Source organism: Myotis lucifugus, unplaced genomic scaffold (assembly GCF_000147115.1).
Source record: "Myotis lucifugus unplaced genomic scaffold, Myoluc2.0 scaffold_103, whole genome shotgun sequence".
Classification (NCBI taxonomy): domain Eukaryota; kingdom Metazoa; phylum Chordata; class Mammalia; order Chiroptera; family Vespertilionidae; genus Myotis; species Myotis lucifugus.
The window spans coordinates 364262-376148 of record NW_005871151.1 but is presented as its reverse complement, the minus strand read 5'-3'; the positions used below and the strand labels follow the sequence as shown (position 1 = coordinate 376148).

The 11887-nt window shown below is 52.4% G+C and overlaps 1 protein-coding gene across 2 annotated transcripts in view; it reads left to right on the top strand.

Annotated features, from left to right (window-relative positions):
* Positions 1–1389: 1389 nt before the first annotated feature.
* Positions 1390–11887, top strand: part of APOL6 (apolipoprotein L6) — a 13293-nt gene continuing 2795 nt past the window's right edge. The window contains exons 1-5 of one of the 2 annotated variants that reach the window (XM_023757272.1): positions 1390–1467; positions 4715–4832; positions 7196–7301; positions 8883–9699; positions 10280–10429. In XM_023757272.1, the coding sequence (XP_023613040.1) occupies positions 4763–4832; positions 7196–7301; positions 8883–9699; positions 10280–10405 (1119 nt within the window). In that variant the 5' untranslated portion in view covers positions 1390–1467; positions 4715–4762 and the 3' untranslated portion in view covers positions 10406–10429. Of the gene's footprint in view, positions 1468–4714; positions 4833–7195; positions 7302–8882; positions 9700–10279; positions 10430–11887 lie in introns of those variants that run through there. The other variant, XM_014459140.2, reaches the window with a different exon arrangement.

Sequence of the window (11887 nt, the reverse complement as noted above, 5' to 3'; positions counted from 1 at the left end):
CCCCCTGATCTGCCCTGCCCTGTGAGTGACAGGGGGCAGTGCCCCAACCCCCTGATCGGCCCTGCTCTGTGAGTGACAGGGGGCAGCGCCCAACCCCCTGATTGGCCCTGCTCTGTGCGTGACAGGGGGTGGCGCCGCAACCTCCCCATCGACCCTGCCTTGAGTGTGACAGGGGGCAGTGCCCCAACCCCCCAATCGGCCCTACCCTGAGCGTGAATGAGGGTGGCATCCCAACCTCCCGATCCGCCCTGCTCTGTGCATGACAGGGGGCGGTGCCCCCAACTCCCCAATCAGTCCTGCTCTGAGCCCGACCAGGGGCTGCACCTAGAGATTGGGCCTGCCCTCTGCCACCCGGGAGCAGGCCTAAGCCAGCAGGTCGTTATCTCCCGAGGGGTCCCAGACTGCGAGAGGGCACAGGCCGGGCTGAGGGACCCCCCTTCCCCCCCAAGTGCACAAACTTTTGTGCACCGGGCCTCTAGTCTATATTATAAAAGGCCAGTGCCCGTAATGCTGTAACGACCAAACGACCAGTCACCAGGAGGTGCATTGATGGGTCTCGCCAGCAGCGGGTTTCTGGGTCTGGTTTCTGGGTATTGCGCCATTTTGCGCACTGGACCTCTTGTACATTTATAATCCCTCACCACTTTGGGCTCATGCGTTCCTCCTTCTGTGACCCTAACAGTACATTGGGTAGCATCTGAGCAGCCCTCCCTAGTCCAGCTCAGTCAATATTTTCGCAGTGACACAATGAATATTCGAATTAAGTGGGGTGCGTGAAACTATAAACTTGCACCAGTTCAGGTCAAATTTCACCACCCCATGAGCCAGGAAAGCAGTTGTTTTCTGAGCATTTTGCACTTCACACCTCAGTAAGGTGTGGGAGCTCTCCTGTCCCCCCTCCCACCGTGGGACAGAGATGTGACAACAATCCTTACAGCTGCCCCTGTGGGTGCTCATTCCACGCGGGCTCTGTGTGGCCTGCTCGTGGCTCCTCGCCATGGCTCTGTGCCACAGGAGCTGTTTTCAGACCCATTTCACAGATGGGGAACCGAGGCCAAGGCGGTTGAGGAACGGGCTCACTTCAGAGTCCTTGCACCCTCACAGCCCTCTGCCTCTGGCTGCACGGCCCCCTCCCCTCACATCTACTAGAGAAAGAAGCAAGCAGGAAAGCGAAAGCAAAAGCCAGGTATGGGAAAGCCCCCGTGTTTCTCTTAGAAGGTGCTGAGGACCTTTGGCTTCTCTGTGCCAGGAACTTTTCACCCTGAGCAGTTGCACAATCCCTGCTCAGGACAGAGCTCCGCAGGCCCGGGGCGGGGGCGGCGCTTGCGCCTGTGCCTGGTTAGAAAAACCCGCTGGACACTGGGCACTGTCTTCATTGTCCTCCCAGCCTGGACGGACGCTCACAGCACCCTGTGGACCTGAGGCCCCAGAGAGGTGAGGACAGAGGACAGGCTGCAGTGAGAGCAGGTGAGGCACAGGCAGAGGAGGGAGGGCTGCTTGGGGGCCTGAGAGGTCGGCTACAGGCCAGGAGCTGTGGTCAGTGCTGCTAGGGTTCAAGTCCCTTCCTGTCCTGCCAGTTATGAACTTTGTGAGTTTGGGAAGGGTCTGAAGTTGAAATTCTTTTTCTATTTTTTTTTAAATTGAATTTTAGAGAGAGAGGAAGGGAGAGAGATACAGAGAGAGATAGAGATAGAGAGACTGAGACATCGATTTGTTGTTCCATTTATTTGTGCATTTTTTTGGTTGATTCTTGTGTGTCCCTGACTGGGGATCGAACCCACAACCTCAGCATATGGACGATGTTCTAACTGAGCCACCCAGCCAGGACTGCAGTGCGAATTTTTTGATAAATCAGGATGGGAATCTCTCCCTCACGGGCCATGTGAAGTTTACAGCAGTGGTCACCACCGGTGGTCCATGAGGTCCTGAAGGTTGGCGACCCGCTGCTTTAAAGGAAAACCTGATTATAGGGTGATATGACCCACCAAGCTGAGACTCCCCCGCTGCCATGGTCAAGGGGACCCCAGGGTCCTAAAGGGAGAGGGCCAGGCTCCCAGAGTGTGGGAGACCTCTAGACACAGGCGTTTCCCTGGAAGCTCTCTGCAGGCGCGGTTTAGGGGTGCCCTCTTTGCAGGAGAAAAGAGGCTGGGTGAGTTGTGGAAAGTGCAAAGCCAACCCCAGCGTCTCCTGGACTGTAGGTTCCTTTGGGAAAGTTGTGGGAAGGAGGGGCCTGGCCCCAGCTGTGTTTTCAGAGTCGCCCACCTTTGCTTAGAGTGGATGCCGGGGAGAGTTGGTGTGCAGGGAGGACTAAAGGCTCCCTAAGCAGGCACACAGAGACCGTCAGAAATATGAGCCCTCGGCCGGGCTGGCATGGCTCAATGGTTGAGCATCAACCTATGAACCAGTTCGATTCCCGGCCAGGGCACATGCCAGGGCTGTGGGCTGGATCCCCAGTGTGGGGCGTGCAGGAGGCAGCCAGATCAATGATTCACTCTCATCATTGGTGCTTCTATCTCTCTCTCCCTCTCTCTTCCTCTCTGAAATCAATAAAAACATATTTTAAAAAAGGAAAAGAAACATGGCTTACCCAGTCATCAACCCCATTGTCTCCTCTCACGTCCGGGGAGGTCAGTAGGGAGGGGACCTGTTCCGACCAAACAGCTCCCTGCTGTCCCCTCTGCCCTTCGCCCGCCCGGGAGGACTAACATGAGAACTGGGGGTCACAGGTGCTGGTGGAGAAGGGCTCCAGGGCAGTTTCTCAGCCTCAGCACCACTGACGTCCTGGACGGGGTCATTCTCTTTGGGGCCGCCCTGAGCATTGCAGCCTCAGATGCCAGTAGCACCCCCGCCCCCCACCAATGTCTACAGACATTACCAATGTCCCCTGGGGAGAAAACTCAGCCCTGATTGAGATCAACTGGAATCACGCTGGGCTCTCCCACTTACCAACTGCGTGACATCGGTCTCCTTGTGCCTCAGTTTCCTCATCTGTAAAATGGGAATAACATTACCATTTATTTCACAACGTCAGAGAGGATTAAAGGTGCCTAAAGTAGTTAGGTGCATGTCTGGCTTATATTATAGGCCAGTGATGGCAAACCTATGACACGCGTGTCAGAGGTGACACGCAAACTCATTTTTTTTTGTTGATTTCTCTTTGTTAAATGGCATTTAAATATATAAAATACATATCAAAAATATATATCTTTGTTTTACTATGGTTGCAAATATCAAAAAAATTCTATATGTGACACGGCACCAGAGTTAAGTTAGGGCTTTTCAAAATGCTGACACGCGGAGCTCAAAAGGTTCACCATCACTGTTATAGGCCATGGGCACCCTGGAGCCAAATCCTCCCAACCCAGCTTTATAAACCAGAGAGGAGAAAACCTTTTTTCTCTTTTTTGAAAAAATCTTTGATGCATTAAATCTCAAAGACTATCCCATAGAAATAACCAAACATGTGACCAACATTTCTATAAGGATCAAAAGTTATTCATAAAAGAAAAACTGGAACTGCAAACAACCCAGCCATTCCACAGCAGGGGAGCAATTAAATACGAAAGGATACCTCCACAGGGTGGATGTTACAGGGCCTGTAAGCTGTCTGAAACGCTCTAGTAATATGAGGAGCCACTAGAATATAATGTTAAGTGACAACAATTCATGCAAAACTGTAGGAGCAGCAGGAGTCTAAATTGGTTTTGCTTGTAAAATCAAGGGCTGGCAGTGTTTATTTCCGTGTAGTGAGAGTACAGATGAATCCTATTCTTTGTTTCTGGAATGTCTATTGTAAATCTGCATTCATTGAAGTAATTAGAGGAAAACGGGTTATAAGGGCTTTTGTGACGTCAAAATAGGTAAAGGAGGATTTATTTTCTAAGATTTTTTAGAAGTGGAAGAGGAGGAGGAGAGGGGGAAGGAGGAGGTCATGAGAGAGGGGGCGTATCTGGAAGATGCCACTTCTCCACCAGCCCCAGGAGCGAGTGCCAACAACGAGAGGGTGGGGATGCACAGAAGGGGGGCGGGGGTGTGCAGGATGTTTCTATCTTTTTCTCCCTCTTCCTTCCTTTCTTGAAATAAAAAATATATATATTAAAAAAAAATTTTTTTTGAGAAAAGTATAGATTCCCACAAAAAGAGATCCTACATACCTCCCTTTACCCAATTTCCCCCCCAACAATGGCTCACGAACTCTAATATCACAACTAAGAAGTGGATGTGGATACAAACCACTTACTCAGCTCTCACCAGCCTCCTCCGCTCATGTGTGTGTGTGTGCACGTCGTCCTATGCAACTTTTCACACGTGTAGGTTTGTGTGGTCGCGGTCACAGTTAATTTGCAGAAGTTCCATCGTGAGGACCCCTGGTGCTACCCTTCCCTGGACGCAGCCACCTCCCTGGCCTGCTGCACCTCGGCTCATCCTGCAGGTTTAACTTTCTGGGCCTCTGTTTCCAATGCATCGCTTGTAAGAAGTGCATGTAGTTGGATTTCGCCTTCTGACCCAATCCGGGAGTCTTTTCCTTTAAATAGAGGATTTCTATCCTGCTCGTAATTATGAAAAATCCAGAAACCTCTGTTGGAGATAGGCAGTGTACTCGCGCTTCACAGGGGAGGAAAGGGAAACGGAGAGCAGTGAGTGGGTTTCCTTGAAACCACAGAACTGGTGAGAGACGGAGGCCACACTGACTCCATACTAATGCCACGGTCAGCGTTTTCCTCCCGCAGCATAAGACACATCTGCCAGACGCCCCGCCACTATGAGGATGGAAAAGAGCCAGGAGACCACTTCGAAGGTGGCAACGACAGAGACATCTTCAATCTGCCAAGGTAAGCTCCCCCTCCCAGCCGCTTGCATTGGAGGGAAAAGCAGAGTCCAGTGACGTCTTTGTAGGAGAAGGACGGAGAGCAGCCCCAGCACCCGTGAGAACACAAGGACACACAAAAACCCGCAGTCACACACACACAGTCACTCGGTTCCAACACTCGTCCTTAGTCCTGTCCTTCGCCAGCTGCCGTCTCCTCTCTGCCTGGCTGAACTGGTGGCGTCCTCCAGGGCTCAACCTTGGGCCATTCTTGGCTTCTACAACTCTCTCCCCAAAGTTCACATGCAATTTTTAAAAGATATATATTTTTATTGATTTCAGAGATGGAGAGAGAGAGAGAGAGAGAGAGAGAGAGAGAGAGAGAGAGAGAAACATCAATGATGAGAGAGAATCATCAATCGGCTGCCTCCTGCACGTTCCCTACGGGGCTCAAGCCTGCAACCCAGGCATGTGCCTTGACCAGGAATCGAACCACAACCTCCTGGTTCATAGGTCGATGCTCAACCACCGAGCCACTCTGGTGGGGCTCAGATGCAATTTTGTGGCTTTAACTACTTTCTACACTGTTGGCCCCACAGTTGCTCTCCCAACCAGAGCAAAACTCATCTATCCGCTGCCTTCTCAGCATCACTTGGATGTCTAATCAGGTATCTCAAACTCAGTCCACCCCAAACGGAACTCAATGCCCCACCCAGAACACCTTCCACCCATCTCAGTAGATGGGATCTTCCCTGTAACAGTCCTTCAGGCCCAAAACCTGACTCACCCTGAGGTCACCCTTGACCCTGGTCTCACCCATCCCACATTCACTGACAATCCTGTGGATCCCTTCAAATCCATCATTTTGATCATTCTACCAACCTGGTTCAAGCAGCTGCTGCCTCTTGCTTTAACCATTGCAATAACTTCCTAAGAGGTCAGCCTGTTTCCTCTCTCACAAACCTAGTCTATTTTCCAGCCCAAGCGTTCGTTTTCACACCTACCTTAAATCAGGGCCACTGCTAGACCACGTGGTGCCTTAGTGCTTATTAGAAAAAGCCTACCCACAAGTGGATACAGCTCTGGGAACACATAGCTCTACAAATGGATGACCACTTTGTGCAATCAATCAATCGATCAAAGTGCCCCTCTCTCCTAACAGACACGCACCTCCCCCGATCCCTGGTCCCAGGTCTCACCACCTAGCAAGTAGATTCTGGGAGGGGTTTCAGACTCCACCTGTGTGCTCAGACAGGGCCTTTGCAGCTCTCATAATATTATTATGTCCTTGGGAATATAACTGGTACTAAGGGGCCTTATAAATTGTTGCTATGTCCTGTGTAGATGATCTTTTAATCATTAAATCAATTTGTTCTTAATAGCCAATGGCTGGAAACAACATAAACATATCAACTGATAAAAGAATAGATAAACAACCTAAACATATCAGTTGACAGAAGAATAGATAAGCAAATTGTCGTGTATTTATATAATGAAACTAGTGGCCCAGTGCACGGATTTGTGCACATTGAAAGGAAATTGATTAGAAGGTGGCCAGTGGGGTGGGACTGAGTGAGACGGGGCTGAACACGCCCTGGAGCCAGCCTCCCTTGGTCCCTCCCCGCCGGCTGCACCTGGGCAGCACATGGGCAGCACTGTGCCACAGCTCAAAGGGTGTCTGCAGTCACCGCAGCTCGGCAGTAAACCAGATTCTGGGTGACAGTGCCCCAGCAACAACATAACCCACTGCCGAAGGTGGAATTGTGTGGCCCCCTGAGGAATCAGGCTCCCTCTTCTCTGGTTCTGGGATGCGTCACCAAGAATCACACTGCCAAGTCACTGCAGCTCTGCAGCTCCTGCATTGAGTGTCTGCCCCCTGGTGGTCAGTATGTGTCATACATAGCAGCCAGTTGGCCAGTCGCTTAGCCTTATATATATATAGATACTGCATACCAATCATTTTTTAGAACGACTGATACCTGAAACATTTATATGAAGATCAAAAATAGGCAAACTAATCAGTGGTTATAGAAGTCAGAATAAGGGTTCCCTCTGGGGCGGGGTGAGTGCTGCCTGGGGTAGTCACAGGAAACCTGTTCTCTATCTTGGTCTGGGTGCTGATGACGTGTGTGAGTGAGTGTGTGAGTGAGTGAGTGTGTGTGTGTGTGTGTTGTGTATACACATTTATTGAGCTGAGAGCTTCAATTTGTGTACTTATATGCAAACTATACCTCAATATAAAATGTGAGAACAATTGTAGGCAAATAGTTAGCACATTACAAGTCTTTCACCATTATTTGGCTTCGGCATATCTCAAGCCCCGCCACACTCGAATCTCGTAAGGTTTCGGGCCCCTGCAGTCACCTTGTTTTCCATGTTTCCAACCAGAAAGTCGTTTGACCCCTGGGAACACCCCCATTTCTCCCATGGACAAGAGGAGCTCGGATGTGGAGCCACGGTGGCAAAAACTCGAAGCTGGTGTCGGTTTGCAAAGGTAACCCGGCGAGTTTTGTCTCAGGGAAAGGGTTGCCCCTGCTGAAATGCTCAGGCACCCCCACATGTGCAACCCGTGTGCCCCAAAGGCATTGGCCACCACGCCGGCCTGTCTTCCCACTCAGGAAGGCAGTTCTCCTCGGGAAGAACATTCCACGTGGTGAACTAAACATTTTGGAGAGCAGGTCGAGATCTAATTAGGTCCATGCCATTGAGCACTGGGACCCTCAGGTGTACATTGTCCTGCGGAGGTGGGGGCAGGGTGGGGGCTCACCTTTGGGAGGCCCATGAAGCAGGAACTCCGTCTTTTTGGCTCACGTGACCCCAGGAAAGCCCTGTAGTGTGTCTGCGTTCATGAACTCAAGCCCAGTTATCCGTTAGCCGCAGGTGTAGCATCCCCAGGCTCCAGCTCAACGTGGACAATCGAGATGCTCGCTGAGTGATTCGGTGAACCGCCGTTGTGCCTGGTAGAACCAGGCTGCCATTCGACACTATGTCAGTGGGCCTTGCTGTGGCCGAATGTCCATATCTGAGGCATTTGGTTTAATTAAAAAACACAAGAAGCCAAGCTTGCCTTAGCTGTCAAGCACCTTAAAGACAAGACTTTAGAATTCATGGCCCTGGGTCCCTGGCCTCTCCCCTGGAGGACCAATCCCACCTGCCTGAGGGGCAAGGAAAGCTGGCCACGTGCCAAGGGGAAGTTTAAAATGTTGCTGGTCGCTTATCTTGGCCTCTTGCTCGGCTACTCCTGACAGAGGCAAAGTCACACCTCAGCCGCCAATCTCAAGGTCATCAAAGCTGAGGGCCTCATACAACATGGCACCTCCTCCTCCCTGACTGGCCTCTGCCTCTACAGACCTCTCAACCTCCCGCCCAACACCTGGGCTCCTTTCTCCTACCTTCCATGGACCGCCCGCTCCATTAGTCCTGACCTTGACCAGGACCCTAGCATTTGCCCACTGCCTCTGGCCGGTGACAGTACCACAGTCTCTCTGACCAAGGTTGCAAATATCCATCAGGACCGCTCTCCCTTCTCCTGCCCTCTGGCCTGCACTTCTCCCCTGTGTCCCTCCGGACGCCCCTCTCACGTGTTTCTTCTCTTCATGGAACCAGCAGCTCCCAGCAGCGCTTGGGGCCTTCGCACGGTCAGGGTCAGGCCGGAGGTCACGGGGGTGTTAGGGAGATGCAGGGAGGGTTCAGAATTGGGAGCGGCAGGGGCTTCCGGAAACCATCTGGGCCTAAGAATCTGGCCTTCCCATCGGGGACATTGAAATCAAATCTTTATTTATTTATTTATTTATTTATTTTTATCCTCACCAGGGATATTTTTCCATTGATTTTTTTAGAGAGAGGGGGAGAGAGAGGGAGAGACAGAGAGAAATATTGATGTGAGAGAAACACATCGATTAGTTGTCTCCTGCACATGCCCCAACCAGGGCCCAAGCCAGGGAGGAGCCTGGAACCGAGGTATATTTCCTTGCCCAGAATCGAACCCGGGACCCTTTGGTCTGCAGTTCGAGGCTCTATCCACTGAGCTAAACTGGCTAGGGCAAAACCAAATCTTTATTTCCCTCATCTGCAGGGACGACAATGACATTCCTCCAGGTGAAGATGTGGAGCAACAAGATGGAGATCTGTCCCCTGAAGAAGGAATATTTTTGAAAGAGTTTCCCATAATGAAAGCGGAACTAGAAATGGCCATCAGAAAGTACCGTGCCCTCGCAGACGACATCGACAAAACCCACAAAAATTTCACCCAGACCAGCCTGGTGACCAGCTCGGTCGCTGTGGCCTCCGGAGCCATGAGCCTCCTGGGGTTGGCCCTTGCTCCGGTCACAGCCGGAGGAAGCCTGATGCTTACAGCTGCTGGTCAAGGTTTGGGGGCAGTCGCTGGGGCCACCAGTGTGTTGACCAGCATTTTGGAATACCGTCACAATAAACAGGCCCAAGCTCAGGTCAGCAGGGAATTGTCTGCCCCTGACCCAAAGGTCGAGGAGGCTGTGGCCTATGCCGTGAAGGCCGGAAAGACTGTGTATAACTGTGGGAAAACCCTCAAGGGCATCAGGAAGAACATCCAGGCCTTGCAGGTCGCCAGAGCCCAACCGCGCCTGGCCGCTGCCGCCAAGCGTCTCCTGGCCACTGGCGAAGCCTCGACCCAGACGACCAGGAGGGTGCAAAGGGCCTTTAGAGGCACACCGCTAGCGATGGGGAGCAGTGCTATCTTTCGGAGCGGCGTATTGAATGGCCTCTTCCTCAGTATGGACGTGAGCAGCCTCCTGAAGGACTGGCAGCAGCTGAAGCAGGGAACCAAGACCAAGTTGGCGGACTTGCTGAGGGCCAAGGCTGAGGAGCTAGAGAGAGAGCTGACAGAACGCACCCAGCTCTATGAGGAGCTGCAGGTGAGGCTGGAGGGAGGGGAGAGGGACTGGGGCTCATGGGCACCCAGGGTTAGGGGAGGGTGGAAGGAAGCCAGTGTGTGTGCAGTTTGCATGGCTGCCCCTGCGGACGAGGGCTCCGGAGATGATGGTGCCCAGCTGGCCAGGCCTGGCCGTGCCTCTGTTTCCCCCTTGATGTCCCTCCAGGTCCCTGGCCTGGGAAGAGGGGCTTCCCAGTTGCACAGAAGAGGACACTGAGCCACAGCGGGTGTTGGGGATGGAAATGTGTCCCCCTAGTATCCACATGCGGAAGCTCCAGTGAGACTATTTGGAGACGTCGCTTTGGGGAGGGGTTGGGATTGAATGAGGTCATGGCGTGGGGCCGGCACCTTGATCTGGGCCTCGCAGCCTCCGGAGCTATGAGAAATGACGTGTGGTTTTCTGCCACGGTGGCCCTGGCTGGCTGGGACAGGGAGCTTCGGTAACTGCCCATCTCTCCCCGGTGGAGCGGTGGAGCGGGTCAGGATGAAGCTGGGAGCTGGCCCGGCTCTGCTCGCCTCTGCCCCAGAGTGCTCCTGAGATGGGCAGTTTTGTTTCTTTACAGAAACTCTTGCAGGAAAAAAGCCTTAGGAGCTCATCTGCCAAGGAAGCCACGGCGACTCTAACTCAGCCCCCAGCCAAGCAAGGGAAAGCAGGACCCCGGGAGGCAGGTGAGGCGGAGGCAGGCTGACAGCAACTCTGAGTGGAAGAAAGGGGCAGGGTGGGCGGGCTGGGGTGGCAGAGACAATGCCTGGGACTTGCTGTAGGAATTCCTCCCTGTGCTCCCTGGGTCCCGGGCACTGTCAGCTGGCGAGTGCTGTGAAGGTGGAGCTGTCCTCTCCCCTCCATTGCCACCCCGTGTCTTCACTGTCCCCGTTCCTTCAGGGAGGGGGGTGGGGAGGGGTGCTAACTCAGTGGCTCTCTCGGTCCCCACTCACTCTCTCCCAGTCGGTCCACATTCCTGTTTCCTGCTGGGCTCTCTGTGAAGCGCTGATGGTAAGACAGAAGGGTCCCCGGTGGGAAAGGTGTCACCGGAAAATAAGGCCTTTCGAAGGGAGAGGGAAACTATTATTTATTTGCGACCAGTAAGGATAGCTCTTCAGGAATCAGGAATCCAGGCAGAAACCCAAATAATATTCTGATTAGGAGACAAAGGCCAGGGGTATCGATGAGACAGGGAAGGGGGACAATGACATCAATCGGAGGAAGGCGAAAGGAATTCTAGGGACCCAACAGGCAGGCTTAGGGAATAAAGAGGGTCCATGGGGGAGGGTGCCTATGTGAAGGACAGCGGTGTCTCTGGCCTGAGCAATGAAGGCAATTATAAGGTGGATCAGACGCAGCCCTGCCCTGAGCAGCTGGCACAGCCATACGGGGCAATAACCCCTCCCTTGGCCAGAGAGAGAGCCATAAAGAAGGTCCAAAGCAACTCCAACCAGAACAGATAAGAGGGGGATGTGAAGGACAGGGAAATGCCAACGATAAGGGGAGAGGAAGGCATACGTTCACAGAGGATAAAGGAAAGTCACAGAGGACCGGGAAGAAGGAAACCTACTTTCACAGAGAACAGAAATGTCGACAAGTGCCGGAAAGAGGGAACCATGCTTCCACAGGAGATAGAGGAATGTTGCAAGATACGGGGGAGAGAAGGACGGGGGCACCACGTGCGTTTTGACCGTTGAAACAAGAGAGTGACCAATTAGGAGAGCACAGGGTCAGAACATGGGGAAGGGCCCAACAAGAAAGGGTCAGGGTCAAACAAAGAACTACAGCGTATATACTAATAGACTGGAGACCAAGGGACACAAGACAGATTACAGATTTTAGATTTTTGGGTGTAGAATTTTTTCCCATTAGAGAGAGAGAGTGAGCAGGTTTTTTCCATTTGGTGGCCAATTCCCAGAGGGACCCCTCTGGGACCCCCCCCCTGCCCAGATGGAGTTTGTATAAGCTTCCAATAAACGTCCATATTTTTTTAATATATTTTTTTAATTGATTTTTTACAGAGAGGAAGGGAGAGAGATAGAGAGCCAGAAACATCGATGAGAGAGAAACATCGATCAGCTGCCTCCTGCACATCTCCTACTGGGGATGTGCCCACAACCAAGGTACATGCCCTTGACCAAAATCAAACCTGGGACCTTTCAGTCCGCAGGCCGACGCTCTATCCACT